At 34.7% G+C, this 26,781-nt stretch overlaps 1 protein-coding gene and 1 pseudogene across 2 annotated transcripts in view; both read left to right on the forward strand.

Annotated features, from left to right (window-relative positions):
* The window catches only part of LOC112207981 (ankyrin repeat domain-containing protein 20B), a 42,282-nt gene extending 32,936 nt beyond the window's left edge, over nucleotides 1–9,346 (forward strand). Inside the window, 6 exon segments of the mRNA XM_054678010.2 lie at nucleotides 1,293–1,363; nucleotides 5,436–5,599; nucleotides 7,012–7,063; nucleotides 7,065–7,193; nucleotides 8,361–9,279; nucleotides 9,282–9,346. Coding sequence (XP_054533985.1) covers nucleotides 1,293–1,363; nucleotides 5,436–5,599; nucleotides 7,012–7,063; nucleotides 7,065–7,193; nucleotides 8,361–9,279; nucleotides 9,282–9,331 — 1,385 coding nt within the window. The 3' untranslated portion in view covers nucleotides 9,332–9,346.
* Nucleotides 9,347–15,749: 6,403 nt separating this feature from the next.
* LOC129135424 (ankyrin repeat domain-containing protein 18A-like) overlaps nucleotides 15,750–26,781 on the forward strand; it is a 53,368-nt pseudogene continuing 42,336 nt past the window's right edge. The window contains exons 1-4 of the transcript XR_010149073.1: nucleotides 15,750–15,936; nucleotides 17,937–18,066; nucleotides 25,384–25,665; nucleotides 26,259–26,470. The product of XR_010149073.1 is annotated as an ankyrin repeat domain-containing protein 18A-like (transcript). The remainder of the gene's footprint in view (nucleotides 15,937–17,936; nucleotides 18,067–25,383; nucleotides 25,666–26,258; nucleotides 26,471–26,781) is intronic.

The raw sequence follows: 26,781 nt of genomic DNA on the forward strand, positions 1-26,781 counted from the left end.
TGCTGGTAATGGCCCCCTCACCATTCCTCTTTTGCAGAGAAATACATACTCTCTTGGAGGCTTCTCTCCCTCTCTTGTTGCTGCCTGGCATGTGCTCACCCTTTCCTGCCCTCTGCCTCACTTAATCTGGCTAACCTTACTCTCTAAGTCTCAGCTCATGCGTGATCTTTAGGAAAGCCATCCCTGACAGCTTTTATTTTCCTTCCTTATACCCCAGTGCCTAACACTTAGCAGGAACTCAATAAGTAATTATTTAGCAAAATTAAGACTGTTTATACAAAGATGATTCAAAAGATTGTCCTCTACAGTCTAGCAGCAAAGGGGATCTACATGTAAAGACATGATGTGCAGTTCAGGTGGTAAAGTGACACTGGAAAAATTGACAAAGTACTAAGGGACTCCAGTGAAGCAGACACCCGTGTGTGTGGAGAAAGATAGCTAGAATCAAGGAAGACTTCACACAGCATTCTGAGCCTTTTTTTTTTTCTTTTTCTGTTGTTGGAGACAAGTTCTTACTCTATCACCCAGGGTGGAGTGCGATGGTGTGATCGAGACTCACTGCAACCTCAAACTCCTGGGCTCGAGGGATCTTCTCACCTAAGCTTCTTGAGTAGCTGGGACTACAGGCACATATCACCATACCTGTCCAATTTTTTGTAGAATCAAGGTTATCTGTGGTTCCCAGGCTGGTCTTAAACTCCTGGCCTTGAGCAATTCTCCCATTTTGGCCTTCCAAAGTGCTGGGATTACAGATGTGAGCTATTATGCCCAGCCTACTTTCTGAGTCTTAAAAGATGAAAATAAATTTTTCAGAATAGTAGGGGAAAACATTTGCGATGTAAAAAATGGGGTGCACACTAATTAAGATATAAACAACAATAATTTTGCAAATTATTAGTAACTGCCAACTCAATTAGTGTCTTGTTAAAAAGATACTGTTATGAAGTATAGTAAAGTGTTACATTGTATATTTTGACTGTATTTCAAAATTTTTTTTGTTTCTAACAGTTTTGTTGATTTATGTTGGGTGGAACAATTTGTGAGTGACCCTGAGATTTCATATGGCTTGAACCTGGTGATATCTAGTGTCTCCCCAAGTGGTTTGTTGAAGTTTTGGATGATTAGAAGTATTTCTTAAAGAACTAAATATTTCAGTAAACATTAAGCTTCATTGAAACTCTCAAAATATAAAATACAAAGAAATGTTATTCTCCATTTATTTTTATATAGATTATAGTCTTTATCTAACTGTTCTTAGTTCATTTGAACTAAACCAGTGAATTTGTCAACAGAACAAGCCTTACCAGTGGCTTCAGAGGAAGAGCAAGAAAGGCATGAAAGAAGTGAAAAGAAGCAACCACAGGTATATGAACATTTAAGTTTCTTGTTTAATATTGGGTTTTGTTTTTTTGCTTTAGTAACAAGGCATAGTCCAAATGACATGACCTTTTAGACTATACCTTTAGAATCCAATAGATCATAATTTTATATTTAATTTTTTAAAACATTTTAACCAGTTATGAAACTTAAGATATTCTTACTATCTGTAGTAACTATTAGTTATTCTGGTAATTCTTACTATCTCTAGTAACTCATAGCTGTCTTTACCCTTGGAATTGAGGCAAGACATTTTCAGAATTATTTTGCTCTTTTATTTGTATAACCTTACTCATAATACAGAAGGTAACATGAAATATTGGGTTATATTATTAAGGGATAGAAATTATGAACAGTTTAACAACAGTGGCCACTGAGTTAAAGTAGTGTTAAAGGAGTCATCATTGCCAGTGGTTCAAATGTTGCAGTTTTATATTGCTGGTCACCAGTGCCGAGTTTAAAGATTTATTCTGTTTTGTGGTCACCAGTTGAGTTCTGTGTCTGTGTTCAGGGAGTGAATGGGGTCATAAAAATCAACGCAGTTGCCTATTAAGAGAATCCTACCTTGTGGAATGGGACCTTTGGTGTCAGGGTACAAACAATAACTTTATTTTGACATAAATACATAGTAAATGTTACTAAAATTTAAAAAATCCATCCACTATCACTAGTGGAACTTAAAATATATTAGAAGTGGATATAAGCAGAAAATCCATCTAGGTACATAACACTATCATAGTATATTATTTGAATTAGAATTTAAAATTTTGCTTCCCTTTCTTATTGGTGTTCAGTTTGGCTCTTAATAATTCAGTGTTTGCCTAGTCTCTAGTTAATCTTCAGAAACATACACGCACTGTAGGGGCTCACTTTTTCTGGTATGCTGAGGTAAAATCTTTGTAAGAGAGGAAGATTTTATAATACTACCTATCAGCTTTGAATTCATTTCTGGTAGATTTTACACATAATGCATTAAGTTTAATCCAAACAAATGCTAAGAGTTCAGCTTGCCAGTTCATATTTCTGTCCTATGTTAAGCCAAGGCAAATTATTTTTCACTTTTTAGTTACAATCCCATAATTTAAGAGTGGCAACACATAGATTAAGTTTCACAGTTAAATTTTAATTATTTTCTAGTATTTTTGTTTATACTTGATTAAAGCTAATTTTAAAACATGCACTCTGACAGAAAAGACATCTGAGAAACAAAACAAGCAAATTTGTTTTCCATTTTGCACCTGCCAAAAAAAAAAAAAGTCTCAAGAACCAGAACTGGGTAAGAATTGTGATAAAGGGAATAATCTGTCTGTATATTCATGACTTTCTTTAAAATTCATTACAAACAAGTTCAAGCTGAATATTGGTGAAAGTTTTGAAAACTCCAGAATTACTGCTTGCCCTGAGGAAGAGCTCCTACATAGTAACTCTAAAGAGGGACGAACAAAAAAGGAGTGCCCTCTAATCTGATGAATCAGGTCCCTAATTGTGAGGAGGAAGATGCATCTGGAGGGTCTAACTCTGTGGCAGTCCAGGCAGCGCCTGAACAGAGGAAGCCCATGTCAAATGTCTTTTTATTCCATTCATACTCCAGGTCCCTGAAATACAGTTACCAGTCATCTTCTAAGCTTCATTTAAATGAAAATAAATCAGACTATAAAAATGATAGCAAACCAGACACATAGCTTGTTTCTAACACAGATGATGAAAATTTTTGTAATGATACAGAAACCAAAAAATTAAGGAACCCAGTAATTATGATTGAAATGAAAGATGATTAAGAGTTTGACATGCAAATGGCAAAAAATGTAAACCCAGATACCACTAATTGTAAATTGGACATTAGGCATTGGCTTCAGTCTAGAGATCCAGAAAGTCTTTTTGATTTGTTGTTTACCCACCCCAAAGAAATGAAGCATATGATTCAGATAGAAAGCCACAGTATTTCTGCTGCTACAGATACTTATGAAAACAGAAAACCAATACAGCGTTTATTCCAGAAGCCACTATATGGCAATCCCAGTGCTAACAACTACAGAAGCATGAATCTTGAATTATAAAATGTGAGTTATTCTTTGCCACATAGTGAGAGAACATCAAAAATGTAGCTAGAAGACTTATGGGAAGATATTCCAAGGTCACCAACATGGCACATGAATACATATGTAACAAACCTGCATGTTGTGCACATGTACCAGAACTTAAAGTATAATAACAATAATAATAATAAAAGAATGAGGTAGGCATGTTACAAGTTGAGTTCCTGGCTTTGGAGAAAAGCAAGTCCAACTTCAAAAAGACAGAGGTTCACTTGCTGCTTCTTTTTCCTCTTTATCAATTGTTTGATTTAGTCAAATTTTCTATTCAAGAAAATCTCGTGTACAGTTACAGTGGGGTTATCTAAATGTGTAATTATGTGTCAAAGTAGATTAGTTCTGCTATCTAAATAATGGTTCTGGAGAATGTTCTCATAATGTTTGTTCATTAATCAACCTATGTCTCACTATCAGTCTTCCAAGTGGCGTATGAGCTGGGAAACTAATTCAGCCACATACCATGTGACCTTCTGAACCAGATCAACATAAAGAAATTGCTAAAGAAACAAGCTCTAGATTCTAGATTCTTTTTTCTGTATTCATTTAGAGATGATTTACATTTATTTAATGATAGAATGGGAATACAATGGGAGGGAAGCAATGACTGAGACAAGCCACAAAAACACGTCTAGCCTTGAGATTTGCAACGAATATTCCCAGCCAAATGAGTCTGTTTAATGTGTTTTCATGCATGCAAGTTTATCTGCTTAGCTCAAACTGTTTGAACTTACAGTCCCATCATAGTTATTTCCAATATTTTTGAAAACAAACATATACTTACACATATTTTAAAAAATCACCATTCTGCAATATTTCTGTTGAATCAGACCTTACATTATGTTGTTTAATAAAGTATGGTAAGTTTTGGCATGTATGATTTTTATCATATAAGAAGCATAATTTCTTAGCCAAAAATTTAGCCTTTGACTCTTTAGTAGAAAGTTGAGTTCTGTACATTGTGTTCTAAAGATAGACAAAAATCTAGAGATTTTCTTCTTTCAAAGTAAAAGCAGATGAGGCCTTTTTCCACCCTCTGAGGCATTAAATTGCTTTGCTCAAGTTAGACTTTTAATATATCTGACTAATTTGATAATTTTATTTGGTAATTTATGTAATTCAGCAATATGGAATTGTATCATGTTATATGGTGCCATGAAATGCTAGTGAATGCCACCTCAAGAGCTCTGGATGAAACATTTAATATGTCTTGGTTGGTTTGACTCCCATTATCAGTAGATAATGCGGTTAAAGTAGGTAACTGTACCATATGTCTTCCACCTATAAACTTTTGTGGTAATTGAATGTGAAATCTGGGAAGCATCTCATTTTCCAGAATTCTGCACTAGAAACTCAGCAGTTTCACTCTGCTTCTTGTGTTGTGGCAAACGTTGGTTCCCATAATTCAAAGAGAACCTTTACTTTTTTTACTTTTTTGATATCACAGGATTCAAAAAAAAAAAAAAAGAGATAAAAGGCAGTGGGGAAAAGAGTAGCTCAGTACAGAAAAGGGAAAACTACTTTACTGTTCCTGAAGGCCTACAATGTCACATCCTCTTAATCTGGCTATTTCATGTAAAATCCAGGTAGTAAAGACAGAAGACATATGTTATGCCTGTGTCTTTTTATTTCTCTGTTTCTGCCAGCCAGATAGCATAAAAATTTATACCAGATAGCAAAGAGTGGATGGGAATAAAAGCACAAAATGGAGAAGAGCCCTTTTTGAAATTTTAGAAAATTCTTCTATTCACTCAAACAGAAATGAGCAGATTTGACAAAAATTTCGATGATAAAATAAGAGTATCTTATAATTATAATAATTATGTATAATGATAAAATTAAAGTAAGCACAAAATACTTTTATCATTAAAGTGATGATAACCTGAATCAAGTAAAAAAAATCAGGGAAAAAGTTCTTTTTATTGAATAAAATAATAACAATTATTATTCATCTTACTTTTATTAAAGGTCAAAGAAGGAAATAATACAAACAAAAGTGAAAAAATACAGCTTTCAGAAAATATATGTGATAGTACATCTTCTGCTGCTGCTGGCAGATTAACCCAACAAAGAAAGATTGGGAAAACGTATCCTCAGCAATTTCCCAAGAAGCTGAAGGAAGAGCATGATAAGTAAGCTTATAGCAGTGTGTTTTTTTTTTGTTTGGTTTTGGGTTTTTTTTGTTTGTTTTTGTTTTTTTGAGATGGAGTTTCTCTCTTGTTGCCCAAGCTGGAGTGCAATGGTGTGATCTCAGCTCACTGCAACCTCTGCCTCCTGGGTTCAAGCGATTCTCCTGACTCAGTCTCCCTAGTAGCTGGGATTACAGGCATGTGCCACCATGCCCGGCTAATTTTTTGTATTTTGAGTAAAAATAGGATTTCACCATGTTAGCCAAGCTGGTCTCGAACTCCTGACTTCAGGTGTTCTGCCCACCTCGGCCTCCCAAAGTGCTGGGTTTACAGGAGTGAGCCACCGTGCCTGGCCGCCTATAGTAGTATTTCACAGGAGATAATTGTCATTGTGCTATAAACTAATTCAAAATTGGACTAATATTCCTTATGATTAACAAGTTTTATATTTTTACCAGGGGTATTTAGCCCTGCCTGGTAATCAGAAAAATGCAAATTAACATAAAGTAAGATATATTTTGTAAAGTCATGCTGATATTTAAGAAGTAATTACTAGTGTTGGCAAATGTGAGGAAAAAGGCATTCTCATACACTGTTGGTATAGGAAATTAGTAAATTATTTCTGAAGGGTAACTTAGTGCTGTGTATCAAAATTTCAAATAGCCTGACATCCCTTTAACTCAACAACTCCACTTCTGGGACTAGATTTCACAGGAAAACATAACTTGTGTAAACATACACATACTTATTAAGGGCATTAATTATATATTACACATAATGAACAATAGGTTAATGAATATATAAAATATATGTAATAAGAAGGTGAATTGAAAGTATTAAGAAATAATTATAAAAAGTGTGGGGAAACAGATGTTAGACTCTTTAGCCTAGTTTTGGATGACAGTCATCTGCAGATATAGTTTGTGTGAGAGACATCTGAAGTTGTCATCTCACTCTGTAAATCATTTGGAGAAACACCTGCAATATTTCATAAAGATGAAAATTTATTTCTAGTGAACTTATACGCTTGTCAATAAATAGTAACTTTAAAAATTGAGTTGATTGTAAATGATCTTTTCTAATTAGGGAGTAATTATGACTGTGTGATTTAAAAAGGTAATTTTGAACCTGTAACTTTACTGAATTATCTCTGGTATCCTTTTTTATAATATATATTAGAGTGACTAGTAACAAAAACTTTAGCAGAATATTCTTTCCTTACTACTTTTCAAGTATATGCATTCTTTTGAAGATGTTGAAGTGAGAAATTAAATATCTGAGAACTGCAAAGGAAAAATAATCCAGAACATAGAAATTTTATTAGGATAATAAACAACATCTGCAGAGGTATATCACAGGATGAACTCTTTATTTTTTAACAAAATGAATTTTAAGATAAATGTCTTTATCTGCAGATGCACCTTAAAACAAGAAAATGAAGAAAAAACAAATGTTAATATGCTGTACAAAAAAAAATAGAGAAGAATTAGAAAGGAAAGAGAAACAATATAAGAAAGAAGTTGAAGCAAAACAACTTGAACCAACTGTTCAGTCACTAGAGATGAAATCAAAGACTGCAAGAAATACTCCAAATTGGGTAAATCAATCTTTGGTAAAAATTATATATTTTAAACTTTATCTTATCACTGTTACTTATAATATCCACTTGATTTAATATATATTGTTTAGGTCTAAAACCAGAAATGTTATCTCATTTTTAAAAATGAATGATGACACTTACAGGTACAATTATTAATATTTATTATAAATCTTGGCATCCACATAGGATATTATTTTATTACAAAGAGCTTTTGAAAACAATAATATGCCATAATATATACTTAGTGATAACCTATTGATAAAAATTTTGTTCCAGGTAAAATTTGTCCTTGTACTTTCCCCTATTTCATATTGATTACTGCACCTAATATTATAAAGAGGAAACAGAAATTATTGTAATCACAAATAATCTCATGATATTCTAAGAAGAGCTCTATAAATTTTATCTTATTTACTGTTGGTGTTTTGAAATAAAAGTTTTCTTTCGTATTGATGTATTTACACCACAGAAGTAACTGTGATCTGTTGGAGAACTAGAAGTAGAGTCAGAAGTCCTGGGGAAAATCCTGTAGCTTGCTTATATTTTTAACATTTCTTTTTCAAAATTGTGGTAACTAGATGAGTTCATCAATGAATGTATATAGGAGTGACTAGTATAATGTCTAGTTTATGATTTAGTGAATGTAATTCTTATAACTGACTATAAAAGTGTTAAAAGAGTCAAACTGAAATAGAATGTTATCGGTGAAACAGAACTGTAATAACTCTGGGAAATTTTATCTGTCCAAATACGTGTGAACAAAAGTTCTTACTATAGGGTGGTGTATGGGTTAGATATCAAAGTGTAAATGCAATTTTTTGATATATCTTAATTTAGTCAAATTTGTTAATGCTTTAATTTATGCTTTTGAGTTTGTTGTAATTCAGGGAAAGGCTTTTCCAATTCTGATATTCTTAAAAATTCTCTGGTGTGCATGTGTGTGTTTACTTTTATAAATTCATTGACTCTAAATACATTTCTGAACTTTCTGGAATTTATGCTCTATAAGGTTCAAAGTTTTGCTTCAACTTTTTCTCCAGGTGGATATCCACTTATGGTAAACTTTTTAGTGTACGGATGTGCAGGTTATTCTTTAACTTCAGAGGTAATCATGATATGTTATTTTATTGAGTACTAGCTAAAACTTTCTTTTGTTTTATTTAGGATTTTCATAATCATGAAGAAACGAAAGGTCTGATGGATGAAAATTGCATTTTGAAGGCAGATATTGCCATACTCAGACAGGAAATATGTACAATGAAAAATGACAACTTGGAAAAAGAAAATAAATATCTTAAGGACATTAAAATTGTTAAAGAAACAAATGCTGCCCTTGAAAAGTATATAAAACTCAATGAGGAAATGATAACAGAAACAGCATTCCGGTATCAACAAGAGCTTAATGATCTCAAGGCTGAGAATACAAGGCTCAATGCCGAACTGTTGAAGGAAAAAGAAAGCAAGAAAAGACTGGAAGCTGACATTGAATCTTATCAGTCTAGACTGGCTGCTGCTATAAGTAAACACAGTGAAAGTGTGAAAACAGAAAGAAACCTAAAACTTGCTTTAGAGAGAACACAAGATGTTTCTGTACAAGTAGAAATGAGTTCTGCTATTTCCAAAGTAAAAGACGAGAATGAGTTTCTTACTGAACAACTTTCTGAAACACACATTAAATTCAATGCCTTAAAAGATAAGTTCCGTAAGACAAGAGATAGTCTCAGAAAAAAGTCATTGGCTTTAGAAACTGTACAAAACGACCTAAGGCAAACACAGCAGCAAACACAGGAAATGAAAGAGATGTATCAAAATGCAGAAGCTAAAGTGAATAATTCCACTGGAAAGTGGAACTGTGTAGAAGAGAGGATATGTCACCTCCAACGTGAAAATGCGTGGCTTGTACAGCAACTAGATGACGTTCATCAGAAAGAGGATCATAAAGATATAGTAACTAATATCCAAAGAGGCTTTATTGAGAGTGGAAAGAAAGACCTCGTACTAGAAGAGAAAAGTAAGAAGCTAATGAATGAATGTGATCATTTAAAAGAAAGTCTCTTTCAGTATGAGAGAGAGAAAGCAGAAGGAGTAGTATCAAGGAAGATAAATATTTTCAAACTTCTAGAAAGAAAATTTAAACATTTGGTTCTGGATACATGTTGAACTTAGTTGAATATAAAAATCTAGATAAAAAGTGTGTTTACCATACTGTATAATTCCATTTACATAAAGCATCCAGAAAAGATAAATGTATAGGGACAAAAAGTAGATTAATGTTTGCAAGGGGCTGGGGCTGGAAGCTGGTAGTGACTGCTAATGGGCATGAGGAATCTTACAGTGATGGAAATGCTCTAAATTTGGATTGTAGAGATGGCTGCACAACTCAGTAAATGTACTAAAAATCTTTTAACTTTAAGTTAAAACAGATACATTCTATAGTATGTAAATTATATTTCAACAAAGCTGTTTTAATAAAGAAAGGAAAAATGTGTTTACTATATCGGCTTAGAAACATGCCTCATTTCTAGGAAATAAAAGAGGTGAGAGATGATTTACTTTGAGAAAAGACATTGTGTCACCTATGAAGTTTTATTAGGCACAGAGTCATATTTTAAGGTAGATAGTTCTGTACTGCTGAAATAGTAATTTTAATGTCTTTATGTTGCCACATGTTAAGACCATAATGTAGTTATAAATGGAAATGTTTACACCTGAAGTATTTTCAAATTAAAATTTAATTAAGTGATTTTCTTCGACACTTAATTCTAGATTCCCCAGATGAATTGAAGTGTATTGCTGTGTCTTGTAATACCTTGCTTTAACTAGCTTTTTATGTATTTTAGTTGGTATAGCTTTGTTATTATTCATATTAATTTAACAAATCTGAAAATATGTCAAATTACGTATTTTTATGACCACGTAATGTTTTAAAGGCACCTACTTGTTATAAAGTCATAATTTAGGATAAATGTGGTAAAACTTTGCAAAACTATATTTGGTTTAGTCTTCCCACTGGTATTTATAGTTTACTTTGAATATTTATATTAATAATTAGCTCATAATTTTTATTTCAAGGCTTAATGACTGTCATTGGAATATAATTTTGTTCAGTACAAAAATACTTGTAGCTGTCTGTGATTTACGAGTTAGGCATTACATCTCCATTTTCAGACTGAGGGGTGGCAGGCTTCACATACAGTGGGAATGGAATAATTACAGGAGGGAGTTGTAGGAGCTTTGAAGTCAGAGAGGGAGGTAGAGGCCTTTTTACCTAGGGCCTCAAAGGCCATTGGAATTTTACTTTTATTCTGAGATAGGAATCTGTTGGAAGGATTTGAACAGGTGATTGAATATGTTAGGAACTTTGAGGCTGAGTTGAGCTTCTGAGATGATTGAATGTTGGAGTGAATCTGTTGTGTAAGTAAGAGAATACCAATTTGGCAGGAAGAGAACATATTCTGCATCCCTCACTGAATTCAGTAATAAATAAAAATGTGTACATGTGATTAAAAGAAGGTGAATTGATATGTGTGGTGATAATTTTCAAAGTAGATATGTTAGAATTAAACATTATTAACATAATTTAATAATAAGGCAATTTATAAAATCAGTAACAAAAATATTTTATCAGGTGGTTGTGAGACAACTTCAACAAGAAGTGGCTGACAGCGTAAAAAAATTAACAACGTTAGAGTCTCCACTGGAAGGTATATCACGTTGTCACATTAATTTGGATGAGACACAGGCCTCAAAGAAGAAATTATTTCAAGTGGAAAGTCAAGTATGTATGGAATTTAACATGTCAACAGTTATTCTGTAGCTAGTTGAATTATATAACATGTTTTAGGATACTAATTTTGGCAGAAGCTTGATTTTTTATTTTCATTATAATGAATGATTTCCATTTTACTATCTTTATAATGTACTTATTTTTTTATATTGTGACTTTCATTCTACCATTTTGAAAAACCATTGCATACCTTTTCTCTTACAATATGTACCCTTGGAAAAGTTGAGAATTATACATCATTCCTCATAGAAAATTGACTTTTTTCCTGTTAAACAGTATTTTTAAGTAATTTTTGTATTGCTCTGATGAAGCAGGCCAGATTAAATCAGAGGAGAATGTTTCATGGAATGTTCCAGAAAATTGTCTTATTTCTTCACTTTTGTGAATGGACACAGAATCTGTGTCTATTTGTTTCACAGATTCTAGGTTAACTTGTACAGAAAGGCCATTATACTATTCTTTGAAATGTGCATGTTTTAGGTTAATTTACAAACTATTTGAAAAGTCAGGCATTTTCTTTATCTATCTTTTATTTAAAATATACTGTAGAACTGTAGAAATATTTAGATTTGATATAGCATGTACATCAAAAATTAAGAGTTGAGAAAATTATCTTGATCCTGCCTTTGGATTTTAAAAAATTCACTGAGATGTCATTCACATATCAGACAGTTCAACCATTTAAAATGTACAACTCAGTATCTATTAGTATGTTCACAGCATTTTCATCACCCTGAAAAGTGACCCCACATCTCCTAGGCATGACTGCAGCCTTCCTCCATGTCCCTCCACCTACCCCTGTTGTAGGCAACCACCATCTACTTTTGTCTCCATATGTTTGCCTGTTCTGCATGTTTCATATACATAGAGTTATACAATATGTAGTCCTTTGTGACTGGCTTTTTCACTTAGCATAATGTTTTTAGAATTCATGCATGTTTTAGCACACATTCATAGTTTATTTCTTCTTATAGTTAAATGATATTCTATTCCATGGCTATACTGGTTTTCCATTCATTCATCAGTTGATGGACCTTTAGGTTAGTTTCCACTTTTTAGCTATTATGAAAAATGCTGCTGTGAACATTCACTTACAGGTTATTATGTGGACACGGGTTTTTATTTCCCTGCCATTGGACTTTATTCTCAGAGTTAACTGGGCAGATTTCAGCACTTGTCTTGCTCATGCTATCCTTTCTGCCTTCTCAGTTTCTGTTCATCTAGCCTCATTCATTCAGACCTGGCAGACAATTTTTTTGTTTTCATGAAGCTTTCTCTGACTGTTCTCTCATTGACCTTATGTGTTAGCAATCGTTGTCTAGTCTGTGCTGAAAAACTTAGTCCTTAATTTTACATGGCTTTTTTTTATGGAAGATAATTTTCTCTCATTATAAATTTGCTTAATGGGGGAATAATATATAATATGTATGCCACCTATCCTTGCATACATTGAAAATATTTTAGCTTAGAGGTTTGTAGCATACAGTTCAATCCTTTATACCATACCAAGTATTTCTTCTTTGAGACCTTGACACAGTAAGGTTATATTCTAAATGTATTTTTAGCAATTAAATATCAAATCTAACGCAATTAGTCTAACACAGGAGACGCGTTCAATCACGTGTTTATGTTTTTCTCTCTATGAAAAAGAATCTAATTGGCCTTTTTTCACTATGTAGCCATTACTGTGTTTCTGGACTGCTCCCAGTCTGTCAGCTGAACAGTTCTGGGTGCAGCTTGTCTGATGAAGGATAGCACAGCCCCTTAATCTCAGTGCTCAGCAGAGTGCTTGTGAAGGCAGCACCACAGCAACAGTTGCTCAGAGTGAACGGATTCAGGAGCCTTGACTTAGCAATAGAGTCCAGGGTTCTCAGCTCAGTGTCTTTAGCCTGTCTCTGCTGGTCATGTCAGTTACATACTATTCCATCCAGGAGGTGCTATTTACATTGTAGTACATACATAGTCATTGCCTAATGAGTCATACAGAGAGAAAAGTAAGTTATAAATTATGTCCCCCATTTGCTGCAACTCTCAGTGGTAAGAATGATTCAGTGCAGCTATAGGAGAATACTTCCATTGGCATGCCACCTGCGTAAAACACACAATTTTGTTAAGATATACAATAAAATTATTATGCTAATAGCAAATATTTTATGTAGCTCACTATGTTCCATGTAGTCTTCTAAGTGCTTCATGTTAGTCCCCAGTTAAACACCTGGTTTTGGAAGGCTGAGGCAGGAGGATTGTTTGAGCCCAGGAGTTTGAGACCAGCCAGAGCAATATAGTGAGACCCTGTCTCTAAAAAAAAAAAAAAAAAATTTTTTTAAACACTTAGCTGAGGCATGGTGGTGCATGCCTGTAGTCCCAGCTACATTGGGAGGCTGCGGTAGGAGGGTCGTTTGAGCTTGGAATATTGAGGCTGCAGTGAGCAGTGATCAAGCCACTGCACTCCAGCCTAGGTAGCACAGGGAGACTCTGTCTCATAAATAAAACATGTTGTATAGATTCCCATAGAAGTGAGTTAGATATCAGACATAGAATTATTAGCCACTTTGATGTCTACCTTGGGAGTAAAACATATAATAAGGGGCAGCTTTCAACCATCTTAATCAATGCCTCTAACTTCTCGAGAAGGTTCTTATTTCATGAATTTCTAAGCAAGGGACTACCTGGATTAAGACATTTGGTAGACACCATTTTGAGATGAAGAATCTTGAATGGGAAGAAGGGAGATCTCTACTTACTGAAGCCTCCCAATGACATAGTTAAGTGTCCCCCAAAAGGAACTTTAGAACAAGATGTTCATCATGCCATATCTCTATGGAAAAGGAAATTCTTTAAAAGAAAACAAAGGCAAACAATTGATAATCTGATTCTCATGGGAAAGTTTTCATTATCAAAGAAAAAGAGGGCTGGGTTCCATGGCTCACATCTGTAATCCCAACACTTTGGGAGGCTGAGGGGGGTGGATTACCTGAGGTCAGGAGTTCAAAAACAGTCTGGCCAACATGGTGAAACCCTGTCTCTACTGAAAATACAAAAATTAGCCAGGCGTGGTGGTGTGCACCTGTAGTCCCAGCTACTTGGGAGGCAGAGGCAGGAGAATCACTTGAACCCAGGAGGTAGAAGTTGCAGTAAGCTGAGATGGCACCACTGCGCTCCAGCCTGGATGACACAGTGTGACTCCATCTCAAAAAAAGAAAAGAAAGGGACAAAGTATACTGGTCCAAAAAAGAAGAAAGAATGAAAAAAAGGACAAAGTATATTGGTTAGTATCATAGCAGTGAGATAGTCCCCCTCTGAGATTAGAAAATAACAGTATACTCAAAAGTAACATCAATAAGAACCAACATAAAATAGACAAGATTCACTATCTACAAAAGTAATCTGCACCAAGTAGCAATGTATGAGCATGTGGTGGAGAATATTGTCTATGATATGTGTTCTAGAAGGAAGAGACCTCAAGAAAAAGGTCAGAGCTGGAAATGTAGATTAGGGAATCTAGGTAACAGTTTAGGAAATTTTAGGAGTCCTGAGAGAATTTAAAAAGTGAAATAGCCGCCGGGTGTGGTGGCCACACCCGTAATCCCAGCACTTTGGGAGGCCAAGGCAGGCAGATCATGAGGTCAGGAGTTCAAGACCAATCTGACCAACATAGTGAAACCCCGTCTCTACTAAAAATACAGAAAATTAGCTGGGCGTGGTAGCATATGCCTGTAATCCTAGCTACTTGGGAGGCTGAGGCAGGAGAATCGCTTGAATCCAGGAGGTGGAGGTTCCGGTGAGCCGAGATCATGCCACTGCACTCCAACCTGGGTGACAGTGGGAGACTCCATCTCAAAACAAAAAACAAAAACAAAACAAAAAACCAGAAAAGGATAGGGCTGAAGAACAGAGGTTGCTAAATTTAGAAATGAAGTGGGGTCAGAGGAATAGAAAGAGATAGGGCTGAAGAACAGAGGTCGCTGCATTTAGAAAGGAGGCGGGGTCAGAGGAATAGAAAGGGATAGGGCTGAAGAACAGAGGTCACTGCATTTAGAAAGGAAGTGGGGTCAGAGGAGCAGAGGGAGCATTTGGTCACTGCTCTGCTGAGTAAAGTAGGATAAAGTCCTTCATGACCCTTGGACTTTTTTATTGGAATTATTAAAAATCAGATTTCAGTATAAAAAACACAATAATTGATGAAAAAATATTTCTGAATGAGACCATGTGTCATAGAGTCCAATGGAAGGGGAGAAACAGGATAATAGAAAAGCCACAAAAAGTAGACAAAAGTTGTTTTTGTTTATTATAGAAAAAATAAACTTTATTTAAAGAGAAATGGTTAAGAGAAAGGGAAAAACTGAAACCTATGGGTGAATACTTAGAATGACAGTATTTAGCTCAGCCTGAAGACAGATGAGGATGAAAAATGTAATGGGAACTAGATAAGAGTTTTCTAAAATTTGTCTTAGTAAGATATAATTTAAGAAAACTTGGAATATCTTAAACTATTAAAAACAATATTTCTAGAGCATCTTTAAAAACTAAAATGTAAATATAACTACTCTTTTTTTTTAACTAACCCTTAGTATTTTGTGTGTAAAAGCCCTCATTTGTAACAAACATTGTTGGCAGTTTAAATTTCAGAAAAGATAATGATGAAAATTTGAATCATTTTTAGCAGTTTTAAGAAAAGTGACTATTATTGAAATCTGACCTTATTGGCATCAGGTTTATAAAATGCACTTTATACACCTGCCTAAAAACATATTACTCATCCACTTATGAGAAATAATATTTTTGAGATAAAAGAGGGTCTACAGATTTTACAAAAATAATTTTAAACACTTTTTTTAAGCCTAAAAAAGAAAATGAAGAATTAAGAAAACTTTTTGAGTTAATATCATCACTGAAGTATAATGTGAATGGAATAAGAAAGAAAAATGATGAATTAGAAGAAGAGGCAACTGGGTATGGTTTTCATATTGTAGAACATGTTAACCATTTATTAATTGATTTAACGCTAATTTTACTTGACTAAAACAGATACAAATTCATTTTATGTTTGCATTTTCATAATTAAATGAATTCTATTTTAAAATGTATTTCAGAAACTCACAGCACAACTTTTTAGACATGTGTGTCATGGGGGCGGGAGTCAGCTGAGCTGCTGGGGCAAGGTGAAATTTTTTTTGAATGCCAAAATATTCTTTTTTGTTTTTTTTTTTTTTGAGAAAAAGTCTGGCTTTGTTTCCCAGGCTGGAGTACAATGGCGTGGTCTTGGCTCACTGCAACCTATGCCTCCAAGCAATTTTCCTGCCTCAGCCTCCTGAGTAGCTGGCATTACAGGCATGTGCCACCACACCCGGCTAATTTTTGTATTTTTAGTAGAGACGGGGTTTTGCCAAGTTGGTCAGGCTGGTCTCGAATTCCTGACCTCGTGATCTGCCCGCCTCGGCCTCCCAAAGTGACATGAGCCACCATGCCCGGCCACTTATTCTTTAATGATTTTGAAAACAATGACCACGCCTTGGACATATAATGTCCAGTGCACTCTTCATTATCTAGTTTGAATTTTTATTTCTGAAGATATTTTTTGCTGTCTGTGGTCATTTTTTCTTCCTTTTGTAGTATCGTCTGCTGCATTCAAATTGTTTAAAGAAGACCTGTTTGTGTCATACTTTAACATCAAATTTATCTTCATATGTAGCTTATATTTTGTTTCTGTTTCTTTTTCTTTTAGATATAAAACATATGGAAATTTACTCATTGTACATGAGTACCTCTGTTGTATACATGAAGTATACACGTTATTAAACTTGTTTTACATAAATAAATTTCATATATATAAAAATATATGTATAACTTAAAGAAAAAGCAAAATGAACATTCATGTTTTGATCACAGATTTTTTTTAAAACAATGGAATCTGTCTTTGAAGCCCTGAACACAGCTACTTTTCTATTTATTTACTGAGCACTTAATTTGGTTTTCTGATTCGAATCAACATTTTTCTGTCATTGCCTTTCTCTACATGGTTTTGTATCTCTTTCATTTTGTTGACATTATGTCAGCAAAGATGTCTAGATCTCTTCTTCAAAGTCTTTAAATCGTCACACATCTCTCTGCCCCTTTCCTTTTTTCTAAAACTGCCTGTATCCTTTTTCTCCTCAACTCAGATATTAAAGATGTTTTCTTCTCTTTTTCTACATTGAATGATCTCCTTGATGCTTTTTGTGTGTACTTTTTTTTCTTCTGATAGACTGTGGTCAATGGGTATCAAAATGTACTTTTGTGTCTTTTTAAACGTATGTGTTTTACTTTTTTATCTTGGTTACTCATCTCTGGGTTATGGCTTATATTTAGTAATAGGTTATTTTACTTAGCATACCAACATGGATATGAGTAGTTTGTTTACAAAAAGTGTATGGTTAGGCCAGGAGTGGTGGCTCACACCTGTAATCCCAGCACTTTGGGAGGCCAATGTGGGTGGATCATTTGAGGTCAAGAGTTCAAGACCAGTCTGACCAGTGAAACCCCGTCTCTACTAAAAATGCAAAATGAGCCAGGCGTGGTGGTACACACCTGTAATCCCAGCCACTTGGGAGGCTGAGACAGGTGAATCACTTGAGTCCAGGAGGCAGAGGTTGCAGTGAGCTGAGATCACACCATTGCACTTTGGCCTGGGCAACAAGAGTGAAATTCCATCTCAAAACAAAACAAAAAACAAAACAAAAACACTATATGGCTATAATATCACTTTACCTGCCATATATGCCATAAAATTGTTCTTCATATTATTTATCTAAAATTATAATTTCATATAGAATGCTTTCAAACTATGTTCAGTTGAAACTGAAAGGAACATAGTTTATAGATTTGTTTCTTTGATATGCCATAACAGATGTTTAAACAATTATTAAATATTTACTCAAAAGTACTTGACTTACTAATTCTGTACATTTCTACAGATATAAGAAACTCCTGGAAATGACAATAAATATGTTAAATGTATTTGGAAATGAAGACTTTGATTGCCATGGAGACTTAAAAACAGATCAACTGAAAATGGATATTCTGAATAAGAAGCTAAAACAGAAGGTAATTTAAAAAAATTATTTTATCTTAAGGTCTAGATTACATGTGTGAGACGTGCAGGTTTGTTATATAGGTAAACGTGTGTCATGTTGGTTTGCTGCACCTATCAATCCATCACCTAGATATTAAGCCCTGCAGGCATTAGCTATTGATCTTGATGCTCTCCCTCCTGACCCTAACAGGCCCCAGTGTTTGTTGTTCCCCTCCCCGAGTCCATGTGTTCTCATCATTCAGCTCCCACTTATAAGTGAGAAGATGCAGTGTTTGGTTTTTTCTTCCTGCATTAGTTTGCTGAAGATATCAGCTTTGAGCTCATCCATATCCCTGCAAAAAGCATGATCTCATTCATTTTTATGGCTCCATAGTATTCCATGGTGTATATGTACCACATTTTCTTTATCCTGTCTATCACTGATGGACATCTGGGTTGATTCCATGGCTTTACTGTTGTGAATAGTGCTGCAATGAACATACAAATGCATGTATCTTTATAATAGAATAATTTATATTCCAACATATGGTAATTTTAAATCAGTTTTGGTATTAAAAATCATGTAATTTTGGAAAATATTGATAATGGAAAACCCAAATTCTGCCAAAATATGTTGAGAAAATAGAGGGCAAATATATCTTTTCAGACTTTCAATGCCTCAGGCTCTTAGTTAATCTTCCCCAGATCTGGGAAGACCTGGAAGGGGAGAGATTGGGCTACGTTAATGAGGGCCATTTCAATCTCTTGGCCCTGCAGCAGCCATTTCAAAATATGACAAAAAATATATTTGGGGGTAAAATATTTTGATTTCCTTCAGCTTCTTCTCTCTGTGATGCTGCACCAGAATCAGGTTAGAAAGGAAGCCACATTATAAGAGTTAATAAAACCCATCTGATTAGATTTGATAGTTTGAAGGGTGTGGTTCCCAGACCCTTTAGATAGAAATTGGGGCCAAAGAAAACAAGGTCTTATTCCTCAATATAAATCTGTCAGTGCTTTAAGCAGTGAAAGATTTTTCATTTAATTTTACAGACTTGAAACTAATGAAAAGGATAGCTTTTAAAATATAAATCTCTTTTTCTATGAAAAGGACATGCTGTTGATGCTCTTAGGCCTTGAACCCTGGCCAGTGATCTGAAACCAAGCAGTACCTGTCTCCAGATCACTAGTACCAAATTAATTTGGGGTGGGGGGTAACAGGTTCATTGAGAAATAATGAACACACCATGCAATTCACTCATTTAAAATATACAATATACTAACTTTAGTATTTTCAGAGAGTTATGCAGTCATCATTACAATCAATTGTAGAACATTTTCATCACCCTAAAACAAACCCCACATCATTTAGCTATCTTCACTAGTTTTCCCTTCCTCCCTCAGCCCTAGGTAACCACCCACCTTCTTTGTATAGATTTGCCTATAAGCCTCTGAAATGAAAAGCAAGTGGTCTACTATGACTGGCTTATTTCACTTAGCATAATTTTCCATGCTGCATCTGTGCTGTAGCAGATATTGATGCAGGGTTTTTGCTCCTTAGTTCAGCTCAATCTGGGTTCTTCTCTTATGACCAGGAAAAATTAATCACACAGACACATTGAAGGGTGAGGAGGACAGAATTTATTAAGTGAAAGGAAAGCTCTCAGCAAAGAGGGGGGGTCCTGCAAACAGGTTTCCACCTCACAATTGAATACCAGGAGCACAAGAGCTGAAGCGGCCAGGTTCCTCCTCTGCATAAGGCGTGAATTCCTGGTGACTCCACCCCATCCCCCCAGTGCTTGTGGGCCTCGGGTCTGCTGTTGGCATGTCCAGGCAAGACAAGTCCAGGTTCCCTTATCTGCACATAACATCTGGTGTAAACACTTGTGGGGCTGGTTGGGGATTCTCTGGGGACCCTTCCATGTCTGCCTAGGCATTTTGCTGTCTCGTCCTAATACAGTATCAGTACTCAGTTTCTTCTTATTGCTGAGTGATATTCCATTGTATGGATACATCAAACATTTTATGTATCCATTCACCAGGTGATGGACCTTTGGGTTCTTTCCCACCCAAAGGTGATGGACGTTTTGTTTTTTTCCACTTTTTGACTCTTATTAATAATGCTGCTGTAAACATTTATGTATGAGTTTTTGTGCTTGCGTATGTTTTTGATTTTCTGGAGTATACTCATGACTGGAATTTCTGGGTCATATGGTAACTTCATGCTTAACCTTTTGAGGAGCTGCCAGTTTGTTTTCCAAAGTGGCTGCATCACTTTACATTCCCAGCAGCATTGGATAAGGGTTTTAATTTCTTTACATTTTTCCTAACACTTATTTTCTCTTTTTTATTGAAAAAATGTTTCATCCTGTGGTGTGAAGTGATAACACATGTGGTTTTGATTTACTTTTTCCTAATGACTAATTACATTAAGCATCTATTAATGTGCTTATTACCCATCTTTATATCTTCTTTGCAAATATATCTATTCAAAATCTTTGCCCATTTTTTAAGTTGGGTTATCTTGTTATTTATGAATTGCAGATGTTCTTTATATATCCTACATATGTAAGTCCCTTATCAGATACATGCTTTTCAAATACTTTCTTCTACTCAGTGTCTTACCTTTTCACTTATTGATACTGTCTTCTCAGGCACAGCAGTTTTCAATTTTGAAGTCCATTGAATCCATTTTTCCTTTGGAGTTATAGCTAAGAAAATACTGCCAAATGCAGTCACAAAGATTTATGCCAGGGTTTTCTTCTGAGGGTTTTATAGGTTTAGCTGTTACAGTTCACTGTTTTATTTTGAGGTAATTTTTAAATAAGATATTTGGTCCAACTTTATTTATTTTTTGCATGTGGATATCCAGTTGTCCCAGCACCATTTGTTGAAAAGACTATTCTTTTCCCATTCTGTTCTTTTGTTAACCTTGTATAAAATCAATTGACTGTAAATGTGCAGGTTTATTTGTAGATTATCAATTCTTAGTTTGTTTATATCTATTCTTATGCCAAGGCCAAATTGAATTTAATGAGAAGTTTTTTTCAATCATGTTGCATATTACCAGTTGTCTTATATCATAATAAAAATTAAATTTAGTGGAATATCTTTAACTTCACCTTTTGTGTCACAAAGGAGTCTCTGGCCAGCTTATACCTTACTTACTCTAAGACATGATGGCAAGTCAGGCTTACAAGACACACTTTCTTTTTTTCTCTATTCAAACCTTCAGTCTCTATTCCATCGCCTCCCTCTATAGTTATATTTTCAGTAAGTTTTGGTCACAGGTTCTGCTGACGTAGTCTAATATTTAGTGTATTATGTTTTGCTAACTCATTATAATTCATAGAATCTTCCATAGATGTTTACCATCCAGGAAGGAGAAGTCTGAGCTGCCAGCTTTCCTCAGTGGAAATCAAGTGAAGTCATCATCTTGTAGTTCGCAGATCCTCTTTCCACCTGGTAGCTGGTTCTCTTGGGTAGCACTGCATCTAATCCTTTACTTGATGCAGATCTTGCATTCTCAGAAACCACAGTTCCCTGTATTGACCTCCTTTTACTGAAACAGAGATGCACAGCTCTGCTTTCTAGCTCAGTAGAGGATTCTTGGAATATAAAGTTTAACTCATTCCAAGAAAAAGTCTTAGGAGTGCAGCACTTCAAAATCAGGTAATGTTCAGGCAATTTATCAGAGACAAATAGTAGATTAGTATTTTGACTTTTGAAATTTCAGAGCCAAGTTGTGTGCTGTAGAGAAGCATTGTGGCATAACAGAGATGGGACGGTCTTAACTTCTCCATACAAACAAGCTTGAAGTAAGGTAAAGGAGAAATTGCATTTGATGTCTTAACACTCAAAGCATACTGTGTTTATTTTACTTCTGTGAAGACTAAAAATCATTCCATAATGTTCTCCTTATTTCCTCATTGAGAAAAGGAAAAGGAAAATTGAATACTAGATTGATTAATAAATACTCAAAGTTTATTCTTTTAGAATTTCCATTAACTGAAATCAGGTAAATGTCTGATTTTGGTTATCTAACCAAGTATTTCTAGTTGTTTTTCAAATCATACATCTTCTTGCTTTGCAGTCTTATTTCCTAACTTAAGGGGAAATTGTAAGGAGACACCCTTGCCTTGATATCAGAGTTCATAATTGAAGGGGGTTTTAGGAAATGTTCCTCCTCAGCAGCTTATGTCTCTCTCCTGGTTATCTACTGCTTCTCAATAATGTTTGCCATCAATAAATTAATCTCAGCATTTTTTAGATCCTACTTTAAAGGAGACTCTTTTCTCTGCGTAAGTTATGTTTCCTGTTGTCTCTTTTTAAAACTTGTTTTTCTAACAATTATCCAGGGTTTTGTGGCTTAAAAGAAAAACATTTATTTTGTTCATGAACCTGTGGTTTGAAAAAAGCTTAGCCAGGACAGGTCATCTCTGCTCCCCTCAGCTTCCCTAGGAACAGCTGATCAGCTGGGGAAATGGAATCATCTGAAGCTTTGCTCACCCATATGTTTGATGGTTGATGCTGGCCATTGGCTGGAACCTTGGTTGGAGCAGGCAGCGTGAACATTGACACTGACACTCCCAGGCTGTCTCTGTGGCCTGATCTCTCTCACAATCTGGGGCCTGAGTTCAAAGGGAAAGCAGTCTGAGATAGGGAAGCCACGTGATATCCCTTTTACTGCATTCTTTTCATTAGAAGGAAGTCTGTAAGGATTGCCCATATTCTGTTTTTTTAATGGGATAAATATAGCTTCTCTTTTGTTTTAATTGACATGTGTATACATAACTTTGGCCAATAGAGTTGATATTTTGATACATGTATATAGTGTGTAATGATCAAGCTAACTAGCACATTTACTAATTCAACCATTTTTCATTTTTTGAATTGTGAACATTCAAACTCATCTGGCTTTTTAAAAATATACAATAAATCATAGTTAACCATATTCACCCTACAATGCCACAGAACACCAGAACTCATTCCTCTTATCTAACTGCAATTCTGTATCCCTTAACCATCCTCCCCTCCCCTACCTCTGTGAGCTTTTTTGTTGTTGTTAAGAGACAGGGCCTTGCTAGCCTAGTCTGGGCTCTGGGCAACTGTAGTCACCCAGACTAGAGACAGTGGCTTGATCATAGCTCACTGCAGCCTCAAACTCTTGGGCTCATGTGATCCTCCCACCTCAGCCTCCTGAGCAGCTAGGATTATGGGCATGCACCATTGCATCTGTCTGATTTTTGACTTTGTAGAGCTATCTACCTATGTTGTCCAGGGTGCTCTGGAACTTTGTCCTCAAGTGATTCTCCTGCCTTGGTCTTTCAAAGTGCTAGGAAATTACAGGCAATAGCCGTGTTGCCCAGCCCTCAGTTTTTCTTTAGCTCCCACACATGAGTGAGACTATGCAGTGTTTATCTTTCTGTGTCTGCACTTAACATAACATCCCTCAGACTGATCCACATGGCCACAAATAATGGGATTGAATTCCTTTATATGGTGAATAGTATTCCATTGTGTTTGTGTGCCACAGTTTTTTGTCCATTCATTTGGTGATGGACATGCAGGTTGATTCCATACATCAGCTATTGTGAATAGTGCTACAATAAACATACAAGTACAAGTATCTTTTTGATCTATTGTTTTCTTTTCTATTGCCTGAATACCCAATAGTGGGTTTGCGGGATCCCTTGGCAGTCCCATTATTAGTTTTTTGAGAAACCCTCATGTTGTTTTCTATAGTGGCTGCACTAATTTACCTTCCCACCAACAGCATGTAAGAGTTTATTCTTCTCTGGAACCTCACCAACATTTGTTATTTTTTTGTCTTTTCAATGATAGCAATTTATTCAAATTGAAGCAAGATTGTATCACATTGAAGATTTGATTTGTATTTCCCTGAGGATTAGTGATACTGAGCATTTTAAAATTTATTTATTGGCTATTTGTATTTATTTTTTCTAAAGAAAAAGTATAGTTAGATATTTTGCCCAATTTTGAACTCAGATTTTTTTTACTCTCAAGTTTTTTGAGTTTCTTGTATATTTTGGATATTAGTCCCTTATTAGATGAATAGTTGACAATATTTTCTCCCATTCCACCGGTTTTCTCTTCACTCAGTTTGCTGGGCAGAAACTATCTTAATGTAATACCATTTGTCTATCATTTGGTTTTTGCCTATGCTTCTGATGTCTTACCCATAAAAATCTTTGTACAGCCTAATGTCCTCAAGCATTTTTCCTATATTTACTTAGAGTTAGTTTCATAATTTTGGGCCTTACATTTCAGTCTTCAATCAATTCTGAGTTTATTTCATTATGTGCTGTTACATAGGAAGCTAGTATCATTCTTCTCCATATGGATATTTAGTTTTCTCAGTGCCATTCATTTGAAGAGACTGTCCTTTCCCCAGTGTATGTTCTTGGCACCTTTGTCCAAAATCAGTTGGCCGTAAATATGCGGATTTATTTCTGGGTGTGTATTCTATGGCCTTTACCCCAAGAATCATTACTTCTTAAAATGCAATTCAAATTAGTATGAAACATTTGCAGTTTAAGGAAGGGCTTATGGCATCAGAATCCTTATTTACAGGATTCATTATTTTGTGTTTTTTTGAGATATGGTCTTTGTCTGTCATCCAGGCAAAGTGCAGTGATGTGGTCATAATTCATTGCAGCCCTGAACTCTGGGTACAGGCCATCCTTTTGCCTCAGTCTCCCAACTAGCTGGGTCTACAGGCATGAGCCACCATGCCCAGCTAATTTAAAAAAAAATTTTGTAGACATGGGGGTCTCACTATGTCGCTCTGGCTGATGTCAAATTCCTGGCCTCAAGTGATCTTTCTGGCACAGGCTTTTAAATTGCTACAATTACAGGCATGAGCCACCATGCCTAGTATAGAGTGTTATATTATTTTCAAAGTCTTATTCTGAGAGCCATTTATTGACTTTGGCCTAAATAACTCAATATGATATCTCTGCAACTTTTTTTGACATATTATGAGGAATGATAATGAGGGAAGGTGGTTAGACACTTTTTACTAAGAGATAACTTAAGTGCCATCTAAGAAGGAACAAAAATGAATTATCAGAAAAATAAAAGTAAGATGAAGTGCAAAAGTTCTGTGGCAAAGATGATGATAGTAAATAATATATTTCTGTGACTCATGGTAACTTTAACTTTGTTCTTAAAATTCTGAGTAATTTAAGGGTTCACATTTGAAGAATCCACTGCATTACAGATAACATTTTATTGCAAGTAAATGCATTTCAAAATTTGCTATTGGTTTTGTATTAGATTATTCTCAGCCTACTTCATTATCAAGCTATATTATTTTATTCATGCAGTTTGATGATCTTACAGCAGAGAAGGAAGCTTTATCTTCAAAATGTGTCAATTTGGCTAAAGACAATCAAGTTCTTCAACAGGAGTTTTTATCTATGAAAAAAGTACAACAGGAATGTGAAAAACTTGAGGAGGATAAAAAGATGTTGAAAGAAGAAATATTAAATCTTAAGACACATATGGAAAACAATATGGTAGAACTTAGTAAACTACAAGAATATAAATCGGAGCTAGATGAAAAGGCAATGCAGGCAGTAGAAAAATTAGTAGAAATCCACTTACAGGTTAGTTTTTTAAATCAGGTAAGTTTATCTGTAATGTGCTTTCATTTATTTCACCACAAATTATATTTTGGATATGTATATATTATGTTTCCTCTGCCTTTCTTGCAGCAATTTGCTTTGTAGAGTTCTAGAAAAAAAAAATGAGATCTGTTTTTTCTTTTAAATATTTACATTTCCATTATTATTATAACAAAATCAATCTTTCAGAGTAACAACTCACTGTGGAGTCGTTTGATGATTAAGATCAGTTGGCATAAGAAAAAATTGTGATTTAGAAATTATGTGACACTTTTGAATTGGTCATAAGCTACGTTCATTAATCACTTTTTAAAATTATGAATGGATTCTATTACTTTTTATATGACCAGATTACATTAATACTAACATAATTATGATTTTGAATTTTTATAAATCAGACAATTCTGAATTCAGTTATTAGTTTTGATATTGCTGATAGATATTTTAAGCTTCAGCCTCTTTTACTAACATATTCAAAATCGCTCTTTGAATCACTGACTCAAAATGAAAGGCAACAAACATACAATAATTAGGTTATAATTGTTTTAAAAGTGTATTCTTTTCCTTTGTTTTAGGAACGAGCACAATATGAAAAACAATTAGAGCAGTTAAACAAGGATAATATGGCTTCACTAAATAAGAAGGAACTCACACTTAAAGATGTGGAATGTAAATTCTCAGAAATGAAAACTGCTTATGAAGAGGTTACAACCGAATTAGAAGAATATAAGGAAGCCTTTGCAGCAGCATTGAAAGATAACAATTCCATGTCAAAAAAGTTAATGAAGTAAGTCAAAACATACACTCATAGAAAATGAATTCAGCTCATTAATTTGTTTTGAAAGCATAATTTTTAGTGAGATGGCTTCAGGAGATTAGTAGGAAGTGAATGCTAATCTAATAATGTAATTTCAGAAAATAATGTTAGTAAATAATCTTACCTTTAAAATGTTAGTCAAGGATAGTTTCTGTCCCATTTCTTTCTCTCTCTCTCCCTTTTTTTTTTTTTTTTTGCTTTTGTATGGCTTTTTTCCCCTGAAAAGTCTCATGTAGTTAACCTGATCTGTTAGTTTTTGTCACTAAGTATTTTTGAAGCTT

The sequence above is a fragment of the Pan troglodytes genome, chromosome 12, assembly GCF_028858775.2.
Source record: "Pan troglodytes isolate AG18354 chromosome 12, NHGRI_mPanTro3-v2.0_pri, whole genome shotgun sequence".
Classification (NCBI taxonomy): Eukaryota; Metazoa; Chordata; class Mammalia; order Primates; family Hominidae; genus Pan; species Pan troglodytes.